The sequence below is a fragment of the Gavialis gangeticus genome, unplaced genomic scaffold, assembly GCF_001723915.1.
Source record: "Gavialis gangeticus isolate Ggan-Ray unplaced genomic scaffold, GavGan_comp1, whole genome shotgun sequence".
NCBI classification, from domain to species: Eukaryota; Metazoa; Chordata; order Crocodylia; family Gavialidae; genus Gavialis; species Gavialis gangeticus.
Genome location: NW_017728995.1, coordinates 1,640,856 through 1,662,922, shown reverse-complemented (window position 1 = coordinate 1,662,922; position 22,067 = coordinate 1,640,856). Strand labels below are relative to the sequence as shown.

General features: G+C 39.7%; 2 protein-coding genes across 5 annotated transcripts in view; one reads left to right on the top strand and one right to left on the bottom strand.

Annotated features, from left to right (window-relative positions):
* MED12L (mediator complex subunit 12 like) overlaps window positions 1-22,067 on the bottom strand; it is a 412,540-nt gene that overhangs the window by 261,161 nt on the left and 129,312 nt on the right. For all 4 annotated transcript variants that reach the window (XR_002095000.1, XM_019503138.1, XM_019503139.1 and 1 more), the window contains exons 13-15: window positions 20,056-20,270; window positions 19,080-19,184; window positions 17,923-18,096 (exon numbers count right to left, since the gene is read on the bottom strand). Coding sequence is in view for 3 of the 4 variants with exons in the window: in XM_019503138.1 (XP_019358683.1) it covers window positions 17,923-18,096; window positions 19,080-19,184; window positions 20,056-20,270 (494 nt within the window). In the remaining variant the exon portion in view is untranslated. The remainder of the gene's footprint in view (window positions 1-17,922; window positions 18,097-19,079; window positions 19,185-20,055; window positions 20,271-22,067) is intronic.
* On the top strand, window positions 10,031-13,327 carry GPR171 (G protein-coupled receptor 171). The gene is made up of 2 exons (XM_019503146.1): window positions 10,031-10,620; window positions 11,982-13,327. Exon 2 carries the CDS (start codon window positions 12,036-12,038, stop codon window positions 13,005-13,007), a length of 972 nt encoding a protein of 323 aa, XP_019358691.1. The 5' UTR covers window positions 10,031-10,620; window positions 11,982-12,035; the 3' UTR covers window positions 13,008-13,327.

The window sequence follows — 22,067 nt, the reverse complement described above, 5'->3', positions numbered from 1 at the left end:
TTCCAAAAAAACAAAAAAAACAGCCCTTGCCCCAAAAAGGGGGAAAAATTTGGAAAACCAAAAAAAAAAAAAAAAAAAAAAAAAAAAAAAAAACACTTTAATTATAATCTACAGTACAGACATAAGCTATCTATCCTAAATATTACAGGACCATTCAATAAGCCTGTAGAAAAAGTAACCTTTCTACTTAATTTTTCAGAGCTTTTCCATAATGCCCCAAAACTATTTTAGCAGACTGTTACAAACACTCTAGTCACCCGATTCACTTGCAAATCATTACTGAAATTCTGTGAAAATGATCTCCAAGCGAAAACAGGCCGTTGTGTTTTGGAGTTAGATTTGAGACTCTCAATCTACCAAGTCCCGAGAGAATCATACCCCCATTCTACAGGCTGAGAAAATACAATTTGAGTCCAACCCAACAACTAGCTTCAAGCAGGCCTCATACACAAATGCAATATACAGTAAAATCTCAAACTGTCAGCTAACATTCTTAATATTATGCATAACTAAATTTTACAAGATATATAACATGCATGTCTTCATAACAGACTGCAGATTTGCAAAAAAACTCTCTCTCCTGAATACCAAGTAGTGCACCAACATCTTCTGGTTACTTACAGCAAGATGGAAATGGAACATGGAAGTCAAAACATGAATTGAAATGGTTTTGTAAGGGAGAAACTAAATACTTAATCAAATTACCAGAGACTGAGTCAAAATATGACTATGCAGTGAAGCAACCCATTTGGCACGCAACAGGGTATGCGCCAAAAAGTTTGCATGCAAAGGCAACTGCAACTTCACCAACCATTTATTTGAAAGAAGTGAAGAGAAAATAAAGCAAGCAATTTGTGTACTTGGAAAAATGATTTGGTATTTTAGTTTTGTGCCAATATTATGTTAATTTTTTCATCTTTGTTCAAAATTAACTAAAAGTTACCCACATTTAACATTTAAAACAGGAAGTGATGTTTGTGTGTAATTTTCAAGATTGATCTCATTTTCTTTTATAATTTTACAGCAAAATTGAGTTAGTGAATGTAGTGTTCATATAAGGCACCAAAACCAGGAAACTGAAATCCTCATTCTACTTCATCAAAACTATAGCACTGGAAAACAAACGAGGTATTTCTAACATGGATACTGTCAAAATGCCTTACTTCTGTTCTGATAGGACAGTGTCTCATTGTGAAAGAGCAGTTCACAGTCTCCATACATGATTAACTGAAATAGGGTATCCTGTGACAAATCTATGAGATTTATTAATGATCAGTAAATAAATACACATTCGCTGAATCCGTGTTTCCCAAGATCATAATGAATCCCTGTTTGAACCTGCTTTGAGACCACAAACCCAGGACAATGGCTATTTGTCACCATTAACCTATATAATATTTGAACCAGAGAACTAGAAAGTAAGCCACTCACATTTCTTGAAACCCATTTGGTTTCCTGTATTTATTATTTGAATTGGAAATGATCCTGCACCAAAATTACATATCCAAAGATCCCTTACCTTTAGAGAAATGTGCATCAATCTTTTATCCAAACTGTTTTTAAAAAATTCCAAAAAAGAGTGTTCATTTCTATGGTTCCCTAAGATTTTCTTAACTTGTAGAAGTATCTGAAATGTTGTAGATTCTCTCCTATTAGTAGCAGACAAAAATATTTGTCTGGCAGAAGCGGAAAAGGATTCTATTGCTATTTTACTGCTTTGCTACGTATTTTAGGAGAGACATGGCAAGAACATTCAAAAACTTCCATAAATATGCTTCCTTATTTGCTACATAAAATTAAAACAATAGATAACTGAGAGTAATGACAAGTTAAAATGAAAATCATCCCTAATTTGTATAACCTTATTAGGGGTGCACTGATAGACATTTGGGGGGCCGATACCGATACCCAATTGTTAAGGAGGCATATCGGCCAATACTGATCTGATTTCTGATACAGCTGAGTCCACCTGGTAAGTCTGTTGTGGTGAAAGGGGAGGGGGAAGGGAAGGGCTGTACAGGGGCAGATCAACGCCCCTCCATGGTGAGGGAGGGAGTGGGGCTGGGGTTAGGATAGGCATTGCCCAGCTGGGGCGGGGCAGACACAGGATGAAAAAAGCAGAGGTTTTCAGGAGCAGGAGCTAAATTCAGTAAGTGAGAATCCTTTTGCCAACATCAGTTTTATAGGCTCACTCCTCATACCCCTCCCCCCTACCCTGGCAAACTTCCTCAATGCACAGTTGGTTCTCTCAAAGTCAGTAGCAAAACTCCCATAGACTTCAGTGTTTGCAAGATTTCTCTCAGTTAATACTTGTGTCTTCCAGTGCATGTACCCATTTTATGAATGGTACATATTTCATAGCAGCATCTTTGTTAAGAGAGCTAATAAAAATCAGTTACACTGCACTATCCAACCCCAGATTAAACTGATGACAAGTTACAGAATACCACACTGCAGTCTAGCAAGCATTTTCTTTGTTCTCTTACATTATCATAGTGGCTACATATAAAGCATTGTCATTAGCAGCTAGGAAGCACAGCTTGAGGATACTTAAAGTCTTCTCATTATTTTCATATGGTGCCGTTTGCACATAAAATACTCACAAACACAAAGCAGAACCCTCCCTTAGGGGATTTAAAGACTTAAAAACACATGAGGTATATTGAACTACAAAATATGTTAAAATTTTGTACATTTAACTCTAAGGCTAGGGACAGAAGTTACACATAAACTAGTTTAAGTGATGGGAAACTGGTTTAAATCTGTAACAGAACAGAAGTTCAGTGTACATAAACTGCTTTCAAAATGGCCAAAACCAATTGCTTTCAAAATGGCCAACGCCTAGTTGAATATAGTATCAGACTTAACTGATTTTGGTCAAATCGGTTTATGGAACTTCTGTTCCAGATCCCTTCCTGGTTCAAGTTAACTCACAGTCCCCCAGCATCCCAGTATGCTTTGCAGACCTGAGCTATGCCATCTGCTCCAGTGGAGCAGGGACTGCCTCACTCCTCTGCATCTTTCCAGCCCGTGTCCATCAGCCCACAGAAACAGAGGCAGGGCAACAAATCCCCAGACACCCTACGCAGGGTCTACACAGCATTTCCAAGGAGAAAAGCCCCTGTGGTGGGGGCTTTTCAACCCTCAGCAGCCCTTCCCCCTCCCCCTTCCCAGCTGCTGATTGCTTCAGCCACTGTCTCAGGAAGGAGGGGAAAGAAGTCCTCCCTGCTGGGTCTCTGTCCCATGCAGCCCAGCATGGGGGCACCAGGCAAGTTTTTGCCCTGCTGAGCTTCCCATCACCACAACCTGGGGTAGCCACTGGGAGGTGAGAAGAATTCTTCCCCTCCCAAACCCCAAGGCTGCTTGCCTCACCTGCTAGGAGTCTCAGGGATAGTCTGGGGCAGTCAGAGAGTGGAAGAAAATTGCCCTGCTCCTCTACAGCCTGAGTTGCTAGGAGTCTGAGGCAAAATTTTTTGCAGGGGAGTGGAAGAATTTCCTTCCACTCCCTGAGGCTGCCCCAAGCTATCCCTGAGACTTGCATCAGCTATTCTGGGATAGCATAAGTGATGTCAGAGCCCCCTATACACAAACGTTAAGATCATACGTAAGAGAACAGTTTCCCTAAAAATGACATATATGAATATTGGTAATGCCACTTCAAAAGGATAAAATATTTCTCTCTCATTTTTTCTATTCTCCCAATTTCTAGATTTATAAAGCATACATTACAATCAGTTCCTGGGAAGAAAAAAAAGTACATTTGAAAAAGGAGGGATCAGCACTTAATCATGTAATTAGATGCCAACATAAATCCAGAATTAAAAAATTAAAGATTTCATCTAGCTCCACATTAGGAGGATTGAAAATGTAAGTCTCACACAAACACAAGTTGTCTGAGCTATGTTAAATCTTTAATTGCATTTAACAATATTTATATACAAGTCATAAAGGAAAGGTTTTTAAAAAAAAAACAAAAAACCACAGCTGCATTTCTCCCACAGGTAACTCGCCCTCCCAAAGCCCTGTTTCTGAATATATTGTTCTCCTATATCCCAATATTAGAAGCGTCGTTATGCAACTGTCCTTTATGTCACAACATCATGTCCATTTACATCAAATATTTTGCAATACAGCAATTGGGACATCAAATTTCAGGTTCTTACTTTGCCTACTTCTTTCCATCTATACATTGTTCTGAAATACCCAAACAAGTGGAGTTCTTGTTCTCACGACAAAAGGCAGCTAGAGAGCTAATGCAGAACAACAATAAAGTTACAGTCACCTGCTCATTGGACCATCCTCTCATCAGTACAAAGCTACTATTAGTATTACCAAGATGGAAAAGCAGAGTAGCGACAACAATCTTTTGTCATTCTGAAAGAGAAAAGTCACTGAGCCTGTGTGGATGCAAAATACATGAAAGCTTGTGGATCAATAATTTGATTAGAAGTGATCATTAAGGTAATACTTCAGAAAAGCATTTAAGCCTAGGCTCAAGTGTCTTCCTGAATAAAGGTCTGAAAAAAAGATGTGGATGCAAGTGTTCTGGATTCGAATATCAATACCTCCAATTAAACCACAAAATTCCCAGCTTTATTAATATTATTCATCCTGACAAGAAGGGCTAGAATAGATAGAGCAGGGGCAGGCAGTTATTTTGAGCCGGGGGATGCTTACTAAGTTTTGGCAAGCCATCGAGGGCCACATGACAGGCAGCCAGGGGTAGATAAATATTAATTTTCTAAATTTTTTAGGGGCCCTGCAGGCCAGATAGAATGGCCTAGTGGGCCACATCTGGCCCACAGGCCAGATTTTGCACAATCTGAAATACAGCCTTCATTCCTTAACAGTCCAAAATAATGCTGTTAACGCCTCTCTATGAAAGAATCCGTATCCTTTTTTCTTATTTTAGAAGCTGGGAGGCAATGTACTGCCTCCAAACAGAGGTGCCTTAAAATGACTGGTCTTACTAATGGTGTTCAAACTCTTTCCAGTGATCATGAGGCCAATAAAAAAATCTGTTTATTACAAACAAAACCAAAAGAATTAACAGTTTTCAATGCACTTAACAGCTAGGAAGTATCAGACTTAACATTGTTAATGCAAGTTCAATTCAACCTCTTTGTTCTCATATACAGTACAATGCATTCGTTAAATTCCATGGTCAGATGCCATATTTTCCAGAGGATCCCTACCTCATTCTGTGAACACGATGGAGCTGTTGTACCAATGAATAAAGTGTGTTGTAAAGAAAACTCTAGTTCATCTCAAAACCTCCTGCCTGTCAGGCTGCAGAAGGTGGAAAATGTTTAGAGAATGAGACAGGGGATTGTAAGAATAGAAAGGACAGTCTCCATGTTAAGGCAGTCAGATGTTGCATGCAGAACCGGATTTATAGCTTTCTCAGTCAGAGTTCCTCTGTTGCTAGGCAACTCACTGAAATCAAACTTTTCACAGGGCAGTAGTAATTGCGCATTCCTCTTTTCATAGATGCCCAAGTTGAGCTTAGAGTCCAATCCAGCAAAATATGTAGAGAATGCAGCTGTCCCTGATCTGCGCACTTTGAACATAATGACGCGCTCTATAAGGTTAAATACTTGGGGTGGAGAAATCAAGCCCTAGGTGCACCCACATGGGCATCAAGAACTAGCAAATACTTTTGACCTTGATCACTCTATGCCTCAGTTTGCCACTTATGAAAGAGGGGCAGTAGCCATTTATCGCAGGGGGGCGATGTGAAAGTAAATTAATAGTCATGAAAAACTTGGATATTGTTGTGACGAGCTTCTTGGAGTAAACTAACAGTTTTGTCTATTCATCAGTAAATCAGGCCTGGGGCGACACACAGAGCAAAAAACTGACTAGCAACTGATTAAGTGGTCACTGCCATCTCTATCCACTGAAAAAGGCAGAAGTACCTCAAGGATAAGTAATATGGGATACCACATGATACAGCATTATACTAAGGGAGGCTGAAGAAAGATTGTAGAGGCTAGCTTAATTCTGTTATTTCCCAAACGTACAGGGGCCAACTCTGGAACCTTAATACTATTTACACTTAAAATGCCACTGCACAGGATTTCCCAGCTTTTTTAAAAAGTAAACTGAAAAACCAGAAATCCTATCATGTGGCAGGCAGCATACTGACACCCAGACAAGTTAGCAGGAGGTATGGAATTTTTAGACCATCAGCACAGATGCCTGCCCCTTCAGACATCAATAGTAAATAATTATCCTCTGGGTGAACCAGTTGGGTTTGGGTGGGGGAGTGGGAAATGGACAGGTCTACACTTTTTCCAGTTGGGTTTTACTCATATTTGCTGACATCAGAGAAAATGGCAAGATGCAGAGAAATTTTGTACCCTTTCAAGGTCAGGAAAGAAACATGCTGTCATAAGTATAGGTTCTTCCATGGGTCAACGCCTGTAGGTCAAGGCCCTGCATGCTATATACCAGGTGGGCAGGGTAGCACAGGGCTCAATCCTACTATCTGGGATAGAATAGAAGCAGTGCCGGGCCCTAGGACCCTGATCCAGGCATACCAGGCTGGGTGGAGGTGATGCAAGGCCTAAAACTCCGATCCTGGTACTCAAGACTGAACAAGGATGGTGCAAGACCCTGGGCCCTGATCCAGGCATTCACAACTGGACAGAGGTGGCACAGAGCCCAGGGCCCCAATCTTAGCACGCAGAATCAGGCAGAGACAGCCATGGGGCTGCACAGCCCAATTCTGCCTGGCACAGAGTCCAATCCAGATGTGAGGTTCTGATTTTGACATGCAAAATCTGATCCAATGAACCAACCCCCACCACTTTTGCAATAAGGGGGCAAAAGGCTGAGCAGTGCTCAGGGATGTGCAAAGCTTCAGGCCACAATTCAATTAAGATTTGGCCCAATTCAGAGGCCAAATCACCAAATCCCAATTGGGAGACCAAAAACAAAAAACCTCCAAATCAGTTCTGAGCAGATTCAGAAATTCACAAGACAGTCTTTCAGGGAAACAGAAACTGAGAAGATGGAGGGGGAACAGAGGGGAAAAGACTGACATCTCTGGCTGGCCAATCCCCGAGTCCCCTTCCAATCACAGTGATCTGGGTGAGGGATGTAGAAACAGCACATAAGCCTCTGTCTGCAAGCTTTCTGTGCCTTTTGTGAGTTGTTTCTGCCTGAGCAACAGCATCTGAAAGGTACTGGATTAGCATGGCTTTCTACCTAGTCAGTCTCCTGCTACTTTCTGTTCTTGGAAAGGATTGGATATAGTTTACTAACTAGAATCCCTCTACTTATCCCTATCCAATCCTTTTCTTTCATTTTATATTTGTTTGCTTTTTTTTTTCTCCCCACGTTTTTTAAAAAGACAGCCCCACTTTTTTGAAAAGACAGCTGTGTTTTCCCTGGCAGTGAAACCCCTGCACCTATCTCCTTGAAATTTGGCAGACCTCATGCCCTCAGAAGGGGCTACCGTCCCTTCTGTTTTCATCCAAGTCTGCTTTAACATACACACACACGGCACGAGTTTAGCTTTCAGCAGTCTGAGGTACAGTTTCCCAGAAAGCCCTGCAACTATCTCCTTGAAACTTGGCAGGTTTCATGCCCTCAGAAAGGGCTACCATCCCTGCAATTTGTATCCAAATCAGCCAAAAAATGACAAAGCTGTAGGTATTTCAGTGATTCCCCATTATAGTCTAAGGCCGAATCTCCCCGAAACAGTGCCGAATCTTCCAAAGGCAATTCAGCCGAATTGATTTGGGATAGCGATCCAAATCTCCAAACTGAATCACTGTCCTCCGAATTGGCCAAATCTGAAACGAATACCCCCCCTATTCACACAGGCCTACTAAGCACCACTTCACTAGATCATTTTCAAGAAAAAATGTGAAATACAAAGAAAGATACCAGAAAGAAAGATACAAGAAAAATACAAATGTTAATATGTATATTAAAACAAACAAAACAAAAAAAAGCAAAACACACTCGAAAGCTATTTCCCCATCCTTGTTTGCAGAAGCAACCTGATCATTTTGATGGAAGTTTTCCCTTAATAATAAAAAACCTAAGAGATAATCAAAATTTAAAAATTTAGTGCAAAAATGTAAAGGGTTTAAGCTACTGAAAAATAAATGCTTATTATAGGAATTGCTTGGCAGCCTGTATCTCAACCACATTACCAGTTGTGTCTATAATCTGTTAATCCAGGGGTGAGCAAAATGTGGCCTGCCAGGCCATTCTATCCATCCCATGGGGCCCCTAAAAAAATTTACAAAATTAGTATTTATCTGCCCCTGGCTGCCTGTCATGTGGCACTCGATGGCTTGCCAAAACTCAGTAAGGGGCCCTCCTCCTGAAATAATTGCCCACCCGTATTAATCTAAATGGCTCTTAAATTTGCAGGGGCGGGGGGAGGAGGAGGAATACATGGGGGAAAACAAAAGCCTCATCTTGGATTTGAGTACTGGCCTGGGCCAGGAAGTGCCTCAGCTCCAGCTTTAGCCCCAGCTCAAAGCCAGATCTGTGCCACTACCTGCCCCAGGCCAGAATGTTTCATTTGGTGGGGAAAGGAGCATGTGGTGGGACAAGCACAGAGGACACAACAGGATGGGTAGGGGGAACCTAAAGCCTGTTCCCCCATCTCTTTCCCTTTCTGCCTGTTACTGCCCCACATCCCCCTTACCTTCTGCTCTGGCTCCAGTTCCTCCAGCCCTAACCCAAATGCCAAGAGCTCCCATCACTTTCTCCTATCCAGGTTGGACTGGGCTGGGCTGGGCCTGGGCCAGGGCTAGGGCACTATTGCTGCTGACTGCCCCAGAGAAGAAAGCTGCAGCAGAAGGCAAGAAGAGGGGTGAGCAGGGAGTAGGGAGGGGGAGGCAGGCAGATACAGGCATGGGAGGGGCAAGGGAGCACATGATGGTGGATCAGATAGCAGGGGTGGAGTAGGGGCACAGGAACAAGAGGTATGGATTTGGCACCTCACCCCCCAGCCACTGCTTTCCCTAACACAGCAGCTGTGGGATGCAAATTTAATATGATCTTCCACTAATTATATTATAATTTATAAATTTTCCATGTATAGAGTTTGGGGGGGGGGGCAGAAACTTGCCTTGAATTTGAAATTACCTTGTATTCAGGTAAATAGAGTAAACTTGCCCAAGTTGGGGACCACCAGTACTGCTCAGCCAGAAAAATCAAACCATACAAATTATGATATGCTGCTTATTATTATTTGTAAATTTGGAGATAATCCCATGCCTCTTCTCTTTATGAATAACCAGCATGAAACACTAGGGAGATTTCTCTATGCAGGTTTTACTGAACATCTTCTTCCTCTTTTGAACCCTGTGGAACTTCTTTTAAGGTTCAGCTTCAATCCAAAAGTCTCAACGTGAAATGCATTTTGGAGAGCTTTGGGTTTTGTAGGGGAAAAATGGAGAATCATAAATTTAGTATGACTTGTATGGAAAGCCATAAATCAGCCCACATTTGTTTAAAACGAAACCCGAGATCACTCAAGTTTGTGGAGTTTCACAAATGTTTTGACAAACACAATTTGAGCTTTGAGTTGATGACTAAATCTGAAACTAGACAAGCTTAGCATGGTTTCCTTTAGGTTTTGATGCAAAGACAGCCCAATTCTGTAAAAAATAAAGTTTTGCTAATGCTGGTAGCTGCTCCCAAAGAGCATAGGGTCAATTTTGTTAATTCTTGGGTATTCTCCCCTACTAGAGCACCACCAGCTGTCAGCTTCATACTTCAGTTTCTCTTTATAGTAACTGCAGGCCACATGGCTGAATTCAACCCTTGTTCTACTGCTTCAACTTTTTGCTTGAGTTCAGAAACCTTATAAATAAGGGGCTGTTTGTTTGTTTGTTTTATACTTTTGATTCCCAGGAGAAATGCCATAAGGTCAACTCTCGAAGTTCATGTCTTGAACTAAGCAATAGATCAGGATCTAAAAAAAAAAAGTCATTAGTCCCCAGCTTTTCATTAAATAAAGTTGTTTATTTGTTTTATCTTTAAGTTTTAAAATCTTATATATTACTGAGACTATAGACCACAAAGGCCATCTGATACAAGAAAGTATCAAGATGCAAGACTTGATATTTTATTTTCCTTCAAATGCCATAAAAAAGCTTCAAGTGTGAAAACTCATTACAACTGGATATGAACATATCAGAAGTTAAAAAGGATATTTTTCCTCTGGCTGTTTTTTGTCCCCAATCTACTCCAGGTTCTACCCAGTCAAGTGCACAATACCCAGAAAACTGCGCTCAAGCTCACAGATGAGGGCACAGCCTCATGACAGCTGCAGTTTGTCTTTAGCAAATAAAACATTTTTTATAACGTTAGCTCTGAAAGAGGAAAAAGGTAGTTTTGGAGGTTCCGCGAACACTTACGTTTTTCTGTAATATCTCTTTTAGGTAACTTCCATGTGGTTTAGCAATTGAATGCTGGCTCTAACTACGTCAATCAACACATTTAAAAACCACAGCCTTTTTAAAACCAGCAAAGGCACTGAAGGATAAGAGATTAGCATGCTGTCAGACAATGAGGCAACTACCTGATGAGGCTAATCAAGCACTTTAGAGACTGATGCCTACAAGACTCTAAACAATAAGAAGCAAGGTATGTATTTTTAAAATATTTTACGTGCTTAAATATAGCTTGGTATATATACTATGAATTATATAATATGCTAAATGCACTGAAAAGCTAGAAGACTGTACATTAAAAACAGTAGTTTTCATAGCACACACTGTGTTGTTACTTTATTGTATGCTTAAAATACATCTACTCTAATTCCACAAAAGATAGCTCTTCATCTCGCTTGGGCTGCCAGAGTACTAGACAAAATTAATTCTAGAATCTATCTGAAAATAAATCGGATAGGTCACTGGGGAACAACATCAAAACTTCATTCCCATTAGAGGATTCTGCCACTTTCACCTTCTGCTGGCCCTGAAAAAGAGGTATTTTTTCTGACCTCAAGTTAAACATATATTTTTGTAGCAAAATAACCTCCTTTATCATAACTATATTTCTGCTAATGCAACAACATAGCTACAGTTCAGATCTTTTACTTGTGTCATATAGTAAAACTATACCATTTGAGCATTCAACCTACATTTACATTTGAACAGTAAAACGGACAAGTTTTAGCAAATGGAAAAGTCTGCACTATATAAATAAGAAGTTAAGTGTGAGACTATACAAGACTCATTCGCTATCTTCATTTCTTAGACAGTCAAACAATTTTCTCTCTCCAATACTCATAGCAATGCAACTAAAAGAAAAACTCTGATATGCAACAGTTGATTCAGCTAGTTACAATAAAGAAAATACGTACATCCATAATCTAAGCAAATACATCTTCTTTTCTCTCTACTTTCTGATAAAACCAAAAATGAGGCAACCAAATCACCTTTAACAGCTTCTTTTGAAAGGTTTTATTAGGGTGATAAAACATTCAGTGTCTTTCCCTTGCTCAACCAAAAGTATTAGTACTTATAGCGAAATTCAGCTGTTTCTGTTGGATATACCTGTATGTTGCTTTTGACATCTTATTGTTAAGGCTCATGCTTCTATGCTATATTTTATGGCCAAGTATATTACAAATATTCACTAATTTTCTGAGGTGAAGTATTGGCATAAAAAAAAAAAACTTTGTGTGTGGCCCTTATTAACTAGCTACATGACCTTGCAAATATAGTTGCATTTACCCCACAGTAGTGTGATTTAAAGAGGCTGTTCATGAGAGTAAAGTTTCGTAGACATCAACATGCTTGCAACAATAGTTTCAGGCTACGTTAAGAAATTGCTTGAATATAAACAAAACCTCTACAATGTAATGTGAAATATTAAAGGCTATTAAAAAGGTACAAGTTTGGCCACACATCTTAATGAAATTTTACTGGAACACATTTCTCACATTGATAAACTTGTGCTGTTCTGAGGAAAGTTGATGTCTTACTTTTATTACTTCACAGGTTCTGGATATCTTATAACAGCAAAAATACCTACGTGTCCACAAGACAATTAATATGTCCTTAAGCAATGTCTCGAATTGCAATATCTATAATCAAATGGAACCATTTTCCTATTTTTACTATTTGATTTTCCTCATGGGATTTATTGGGAGTTGTTTTGCCCTATGGGCATTCACACAAAACGATCAAAACCAAAAGTGTATCAGCATATACTTAATTAACCTGCTAACAGCTGACTTCCTGTTGACTTTGGCACTGCCAGTTAAAATAGCTGTCGACATAGGCATTGCTTCTTGGAAACTGAAAATATTCCACTGCCAATTTACAGCATGTCTCATCTACATTAACATGTATTTGTCAGTTATATTCTTGGGATTTGTAAGCATGGACCGGTGTCTACAGTTAATGCATAACTACAAAGTGTATCGAATCCAGGAACCTGGTTTTGCCAAGATGTTATCTGCTGTTGTATGGATAATGGTGCTCCTTATAATGGTGCCCAACATGGCAATTCCAATCAGAAAAATCAAGGAACAGCCTACCATTGGATGCATTGATTTTAAAACAGAATTTGGAAGAGACTGGCATGTGTTTACTAATTTCATATGTACAGCAATTTTCCTCAATTTTTCAGCCATGATACTTATTTCCAACTGCCTCATTATCAGACAACTTTATCAAAACAAATACAGTAAGAGTTATGCGAGTGTGAAGAAAGCCCTGGTCAATATTTTATTAATAACTGCAGGCTACATAATATGTTTTGTTCCTTACCATATTGTTCGGATTCCCTACACTTTGAGCCAGAGTAATGCTATAACTAACTGTCATCTGAAACAAATACTCTTTAAAGCAAAGGAATCCACCCTGCTGCTGGCTGTGTCAAATCTTTGCTTTGATCCTATTTTGTACTTTTATCTTTGCAAAACATTTAGATTGAAAATTACTGCAACTTTTACAGCACAAAGAGAAACAAAAGGTCTCACAGAAGGAGAATCTGTGCAAAACTGTCATAGTTCAATCTAAACTAATTGATGGATATCACATATACAACTATCCTGCACTTGCCGAACATGGGGAGAATGAAAACCTGACGCATATGGACTGCTTTATTAGTTTCATATACCTAATGAATAGTGCACAGTTCTATTCTCTCTAAGGACTCAGTATTACTTACTGTTAATATACCAATGTGATAAAGGTCTGCATAAAAATACCCATATAGTAGGAGACAAATGTTCAATAATGCATTTTATCTAGAGAGAAACAAAAATGTCTAATAAAGTTTTATGTATGAAAAATACCTAGACTTACCTTTCTTTCATAAAGCAACATTAAGACTTTCTGTATTAAGATACCCAGTGCAATCAAGGAAGTTGATGCTTAACAGTGAAACATAAGCTTCAAAAGACTTACCATAGTCTCAGATAACCCAGAAAATGTTAAAAGGCATTATTTCCTGAAGAAAGCAATTTTCTACTGGACTAATTAAACATTACTATATTGGCTTACATAGCACCAACAATTGCTTTCAAATAATTTTTTTATTCTTCCAATACCTCTCTCCATTCCCTTTCTATTACTTGAATGAACTGTAAATTCATTGGTAGCAACAACAGGCAATTACTGTTGTGACCTTTTCAGGAATGTTTTAAAATGGAATAAGATGAACAAGAGTTAAGAATATAAAATACTTTTTTTTGTTATGTTCACAATTAATAGTTTTCAATTAATCTCTTTCTCATATGCACACACGTACGCACACAGCAATAGTGCAGTTAAGTACCTAATATTCAGGACACTTAGAAAAAATACCACCATACATCTTAAAACACCCTATAATCAAAGGCAAATGCAAGTTACTGGCAATCTGGATGAATTATAATTGTAAACCCAAAATACTTCAGAGATATAAAAGAACTAGGTATTCTCCCTCAAATATCTAAAATTTAAATTATATTTTGAACAATTGGAAACAAGCAACTAAAAAGTATCCAGGAGCAACTGTTAGCCCCACAGTCTAATAGGCACAAGTTAAAGTGTAGGATTTCTGTTATTTGCAAGGGGTGGGGGTTAAAGCAAAAGTTACAGATGCCCCATTGCATCTTTTTATTTTTTCAAATGATAGCTCCAACAGTTGGAAAAGTTTTCTATTATCATTAACATTTTTCTATGTTTTGACTGAACATTTCTAGGCTGAGGTATGGTTCTGTTTCTAAGCCCATTCAATAATACCCTTCCTCCTGAAACTACCAAGAGAGACACAAATGCAAGTGTGGGGACAGGGCTCTTGATTTTCCAAAAGCCTACTGATAAATGCCAAAAAACAAGCCAAGGAAGGAAACCTGTCAGCTCTTCAGTCCTTTTACATTTCACCATTGCTAGTGTCATAGACAAAGCTGTCTACAGGCAGCCTTAGCTGACGTGATCTAGTTGGGGATGGTATCGCTTTGAGCAGGGGACTAAACTAGATGTCCTCCTGAGGTCCCTTCCAACCCAAATTTCCTGATTCTATGATATGTTTTGACATATTGGTAAGTTTATCAGAAAACATTCAGATCATCCAACCAGCATCATCAGCATTCCTGTTTAATACAAGTGTTTGTTTGTACTAGTGACCCATAAGTAAGAAATTAATGCTGTACTTGTTGTTACTGAAATATCTCACCATGTGTTATTTCCTCCCATGCCTATGCTTCTAACAAGACAGCTTTAAGTTCAGCACATCCCCAAAATCTCACCAAAATAAAACATTTATGAAGTATTACAAAAACCTATGCCATCTCTCACATTATTGCACGTCCAAGCTGTAGGCTATATTAGGCCTGTGCAAAGCTTCGGTCCCTGATTTGATTTAGTGGAGATTCGGACCAATTCAGTGGCCGAATCTCTGAACCTAAATTGAATCAGAGGACCCTTTAATCTCTCCGACTCAGATTGGAACCCTCTGAATCAATTCAGAGATTCAGACATACACACAGCTTTAAATGTTTTTTCTACATACCTCTGGGTAGCAGGCGGCTCGTGAGTGCTGCGATGCTGGGACACATGGAGTGTCCTGCAGGAGCACGGGGGCTCCCCAGCATGCTCAGCAGCAGACCCAGAAGCAAACCAGAAGCACTTCCAGTCCACCTCCAGATCTGCTGGGGAGCACACAGGGCACCCCCCACATTCCCCCTGTCTTGGCAACTGGTACCTCCTGGGTCTGGGGAGGATTTCTAAGCCAGTCCACTTCCGGTTCACTGCCAAGCACATGGAGGGCCCCCTGCACTCCTATAGGATACTCCAGCATTGAACGATTCAAAGCTGTGCTGGTACCTCGAGATATGTAGAAAAAGCATTTAAAGCTGTGTCTATGTCCAAATCACTGACTCTCAGAATCGGCATCAAATCTTCAGATTCAGCCTAATCAAATCAAGGTCAGTGATCCAAATCCATGAATTGAATCACTGTCCCTGATTTGGGCTGAATCCAAATCCGAATCAAACAGGGCCCGCTTCACACACTCCTAGTCTATACATCTCGACAGAGATACCCAATGTCAGTGTTCTGACTAAAATTAGGCTCCAGCTCCTGTAAACCTAAAACCCAAATAAAAACTACCAGTTACAATAGGCACTAAAAAAGGTTCTCATTTTAACAAAGCTGTCATGGAGGAGGACAGCTATGAAAGTGGCAGTAGGGAGACTGCCAAGGCAAAACTATTTGCAACTGTGTATGGGCAGGTTCAGAGATCTGGGGAAAGGACAGAAGAAAGGCAGGTTTAGACTACTGAATCCACACTCACATAAAGCCAGAGAGCAGGAGTTACAAATCCTATACAGGAGCTGTGCCTGGAATAAATTTTAAAACTTTAAGCCCCAGGGTTGAGAGTAGCAGCCAGAAAGGCTACAATTTTGCATTGCAACCTATTCATGGGTACAGTTTCCATGGGTACTGTCCTTCCAATATTCACACAGTTCTCCAGACAAACCCTGCATCCTCTGACTTCAGTTCACTTGGCAGTAACTTGGGAATCTCACTTCAATGCAGGAAAATTATTATACTACTTATCCAAATTCCCAGGTTGGTGGATTTTGAAACACTACTTGGAAAAATACCAGAATCAGTTCCATGGCAAGAATTTCATTTCCATGAAGATTAATGGCAATTTTCAATAACAGTGTTTAAAGACTTACTTTCTATAATATGAAATACTTATTTTCCAGAAACAACCTGATGTTTTGTTAGAAGAAAAAATGACTTGGTACAGAAAATATAAAAATAATACAACGCCTAAGAACAAACAAAAAGTTATGATAAATATGTGAAGTAAATGTACATAGGGAAAAACGTAGTGTTTCTCAGCAAAACTCGCCACCTGGACACAAGAGCAGGTCGACATTGTATACCTAGACTTCCTAAAGGCCTTTGATCTAGCATCCACAATGTCCTCAAGAGACAGTCAGGTGGGTGAGAAACTGGCTGCAGGATAGGACCCAGAGAGTCATAGTGAACGGATCCAAGTCATCCTGGTGAGAAATGGGCAGCGGTGTCCCACAGGGGTTAGTGCTTCGCCCAGTACTTTTCAATATCTTTACTAATGATTTGGATGTGGGGGTGAAGACATCACTGGCCAAGTTTGCAGAAGACACCAGGTTATGGGGGAGCATAGTCAGACTTGAAGATATAGGCTACAGATACAGGCAGACCTAGACAGTCTAGCAAGTTGGGCTGGTCAGAATCTGACAAAGTTCAACATTGAGAAACGTAAAGTGCTCCACCTTGAGATGGGCAACCCCCCAACACACCTACAGGCTTGGTGGCACCAAACTGACTAACACCACAAATGAAAGGGACCAGAGGGTAATAACAGACCACAGGATGAACATGAGCTGGCAGTGCGACGGCACTACTGTAGCCAGCAAGGCAAATAATTCTCTGGCATGCATCAATCAGTGCATCTCCATCAAAACCAAGGAGGTGATTCTTCTGCTCTACTCAGCACTAGTGGGACCGCAGCTGGAGTACTGCATCCAGTTCTGGACACCACACTTTAACAAGGACATGGACAAGCTTGAGAGAGTCCAAAGAAGAGCCACCCATATGATCAGACTCTTACATGGCAAGCCATATAAGGAAAGGCTGAAGGATCTGGGATTCTTCAGCCTGAAGAAAAGAAGACTGAGAGGGAACCTGGTAGCAGCTTAATGTACTCCCCTAGTGTAGCGGTAAGGGCTCAGTGAGCAACTGTTCACCAGGGCACCCGAGGGGAAAACTAGAAATAATGACCACAAACTCCTGGAAGACCAATTCAGGCTCAACATTAGGAAAAACTTCAGAGTCAGGGTGTCCAGACTATGGAATAAGCTCCCTCCAGGGGTGGTACAATCACCTACCCTGGAATCTTCAAGTCACCTTACTGGGGTCACCTGACCTCCAGTTACTTTTCCTGCTTGGTGCAGGGGCTGGACCCGATGATCTTCCAAGGTCCCTTCCAGCCTTACCACTCTATGAACCTATGAAAAGTGTATTAATCTGTGCTGAGTTCCATGCTACCATCTCTAGACTGCTACCAGCACTACAGATAGTTCTCTCTAGTATTTGTCACTCACTCTGCTATTTCTACAGGATGCTTCAGTGAAGATGTAACACAGCTGGCAACACTGCAAATTAAAACAGAAAAAAAAGAGAAAATGAAAGTACCACATTTAGACTACCCTTTTTAGGGGAAAAAAGAAGAGGAAAAAAGCTGACTCCTGGAAAACCTAGTAATTTCCAGTAAAATTAGAGTAAAAGCATAAAAGCAAAAGAGCATCTGAATTAAGCTTTAACAATGCCACAACCTCTGCAAAGTGACCATTTCCCCCCCAGGAAACAAACTTTTAGTCCTTGAATTGAACTATGGCTAATTCCTCCATGTATTGACATTTCAACTTCAAAATGTAAACAGTTCACTTACCAGAAGTATAGGAAAATGTGTTGCATACTGCAAATGGCGAAGGTCATAGTTGGAAGGAAAAATCAGTTCTTTCAGTCTTTCCCTTTTGACTGTCTTCTCACTGTTAACTGAGATTCTTCTGTCTAATGAAGAGTGCACATTCTCACAAGACTCCGCAGGCATTGGAGAAAAAATCTAAGTCATGTAGAAAAAATGGTTAAACTTTTTGTAAACAGAGACATTCAAAATTTAAACAATTGTATGGTAGGACTGAGTCTGCTCTTATTTACAGGTTTTTCACACCAATGTAACTATTTAACATAGAAATTCCACTGGTATAAGTGGAATAAGTATCAGGCCCAATGCTTAACAGATAGGCATTACTCCAAATATTGTGCACTAAGTACTAACAAACAAAAGCAGTCTGCAACTAAAGTAGTATTACAGTTTACTTCCCTTGTGTAACTTCTAACTTGCAACACAGAAAATACAAATTACATTTTATTCAAAAGATAGAAAGACAAAGGAATGGAAAGACAAAAAACTTCCATGGATTCATGGAAATTAGAGGAGAGATGCCTTCTGGACAACATATAAACTGACATGACAATATCACTAGGAAAGATCTCTGGTAGGCACAGCCTCAGTTCCACATGGTGTACTGACTTCAATGGGGTAGGCATAGGTATAGCAGTCTGTGCAGATGCAGTTCAAGGGTCAGCAAATAATACCAACAATTAGAGATAAGTTGGGAAACTCAGAAGTACTCCAAGTTCAACAGACAAGGACAAAAAAAGACTACTCAATCAAATGAAAAGCCAAGTTACAGAATAGCAGTTTGGGTTGTGATCAATTATTATAAAAGAAATACGATTACACGTGCATATTAATGCAACAGTCCTCTAAATAGGCACAAAAGAGCACAAAAGACAACTGTATAAGCCAATGAGAGCTGTGAAAGAATTAAGCAACGCTGTCAAAAGAAGATATATGGCTGTATTAGAGATGTCAATACCTTGCATGCGTTATATTACAGTGATTGTGAATGAAAGAATACAAGTTATATTAAAGAAATAAGATTGCTCAAGTTCAGAATCAAGCAGAACACATTTCTGGTGCACACAACAGGCAAGAGATAAGGAAATGAATAGTGTGTAGGGAAAAAAAATTAAACCTACTGGGAATTCCGAACCAAAATCAGTCTTAAAGTCATTCTTGTCTACATCATCAAAAATATTAGTGGTTCCTGAGTCAATGCCCATATGCTCCATAATACTATGATCCTAATAAATCAGGGAAAAATAAACTCCAGTCAGATAACAATGAAAGCCTAGTTTGATTGGTCAGAAGGTAAAACCAAAAATTCTAGCCATTTAAAAGTTAATGTTTAAAATTAGACAAGAAACAATTCTAGTATCTGTATTCACAACATCCCCCAATTCATAAGCACTTTCCACTGTATACCCATATACTGAGAATAATCAAACACAGGGATCAAAAGAGGATTGAGAGAGAGAGATGGGTGACCACCCATGGGGACTCTTCTGAAACTCAAAACTGCTTCCCACTGGTAGCATTGCCTGCCTTCTCCCAAGTGTTCTTGCTTCTTCGTACAGATGTCACTGAGAACACCGTGGAATGTAATTTATATACACTCTACCTCTTTCAAGAGAAATTTGGCTAAGATGATTGAAAATCTTAGAAAACACTTAAAATGGTCATCAGCACTACTGAAGCTGTGCTGCATGATCATTACGTAATTAAGGGTCTAATCCAAAACCCATGAGATTGATTTTTATTAGTTCTGGAACAGACCTGAAGAGCTGATCTTTTCCTACACTTTAAATAGCACCTTAGCTTTCTCATTTTAATAACAAGTACTTGGTATTACTATATTCAGTTCATAGGACATAAATATAGGGATTAGGTATGTGCTATATATACACAGGTATGTGTTATACAGTTACATCTGGTTACAGGTATGTTTGGGATACACCAGATAAACCAGAAAAGGATTTTCACGTTCAAGTCTCCTTTGATTATTAAAAGATCAAGCTTGAAACGCTGTACTCCCCTTGGTTGGAGATTTGTTTTCAATTAAAGGATGCTACTAAAACTTAATATGGGAGAAATAGGTGAAGACATGTAGTTTACCTCCAATTTCATATCATGGTCCTTGGAATAATGTTCATCCACAGTTTCTCCAGTAGGCGAGCGTGGTCTAGTAGCCGTAGTGATTGACAAGTCTCCACGTGATATTAAAGTGCACATATAGGCATCATGTGAAAAAACATCATGTCGGATGAACTCAGAAAATAGCAGCACCAGATTCACAAATTCAGTCTTCTCGTACTCACTATTCGGGTCAGCTACCAAAAAAACCCATAAAAACCTTTCTTAATAGAAATTTAATAAACATTTGCTTTCCAGGTCTACAAAAATGCAAAACTCTGCAATGCGTTTCCTTAAAAAGCAGCTTTTGACCCCTAAAGATTGCTTTCCTTTTCTATATAACAAATTATTTCTAATTTAATGACACACAACTAAAACACTTTGCCTTTCTACCACTTCCTACATAGAGGTGGGTTCCACAGAAGTCTATTCCGCACACATCAACTTGCACCAATTTGTGTAAAATGCAAATCCAAAATTCAAATATTTCCAAAAATTGAGAGGTCTGGTCAAGTTCTACAGAAAAGAAAAACTTAATCTTGTCCTTAAGCTTTTGATTAAAGAGATACTTATTTCTGCTGCTGGAGTGAACTTTCGTATATATTTTAGGACATTTATTTACATGTTTAAATCACAGATTATAATTACAAACAAGCTGAGCAATTATAAATACACCAGACATCATAAGGGAAGCCAAAGGGAAAAAACAATAGACCAAATTTTAGACATTTTAAAGTGCACAATAGATATTTTGATCATTTTACCTAGCTTCTCTTTTTTCTTTGTATTTCTCTCATGTCATATGAGACATATTACATATGAACATATTACTTCTTGTAAAAATACACCAGAATCTTTCCCTCTTTCCATGTCACTAAAGAAAGGTTCAGAGGGGGCGTGTGTTCACCCACCTGGGTATTTTCCAATAAAAGTGATATTTTTCTTATTAATGGCCTTTTTAAACATTATGCTTTAATTCCCCTTCAAAATGTTTTAGGATACATGCAGAAGTTACTCTTGGATTAACCTAACTAGCTTTAGGTAGAGGTCAATATAAATACCAAACTGTACATACACTAAGAGAGTTCAGATCAGACATAAAATGACCAGCCCAATATAGTGTAATTCACCTAAGGAGGTCCACTGTGCAGATCAGGCTAAACCATGCCCAGTCTAACCAAATGTGTGTGTGCTTTTAGAGCGTGTCCCTGGGGTTGGAAAAGCTCAGCTGCTCACCTCAACCCCAGGGCTGTTTTTTCTACCCCTCTCTGCCACCCAGACCTGACCAAGCTATTTTAACCTTCCTGACCCCCACTTCCTCCCACAGTCCTGAACAGACAACCTTCTACCCATGCTCCCAACCACCCCAGCTTACTTAGATCTCATTCCCAGCACAGCTCCTGGCACCAGCAAATATGTACACAAGTGGAACCCAATATACCATCACCATCATTGGGTCCCAGGAATGTCCTCATCTACCCTTAGATAAGTATATCTTTTCCAGCTTCAGAAAAAAACTATGTTTATTTTATCCATAACTGTGCTGGAGTGTACACAAGCAATAACTTTCTTTTGGCAGTGAAATACGGTTATAAGTAGTAAGAAAAGTTTATTAAAATGAATAATCAAGTATGCATTATTGTCAATGTATCACTGCACATTGACAAAGAAACAAGAATGTTCTTAATCTTAGGTGACTGATGGGGAGGGTATGAGGGGCCGTACCAGCCTAGTCCGCGTCGCCGCAACCAGCTTCTGCAGAGGCTCGCCAGCCCCATCCCCGCCCCCGCCGGCTTCTGCAGGTGCTCGCCAGCCCCGTCCCCCACTGCTGACACCGCCGCCGGCTTCTGCAGGTACTCACCAGCCCTGTCCCCTACACAGACACCTGCTTCTGCAGGTGTCCCCCAGACTCAGGAGGCACCAGTCACCCATGTTCTTAATGTTTGCGTTAGTCATAGCAACACAAATTGTCAGATTTTTAACATTAAGGCTTG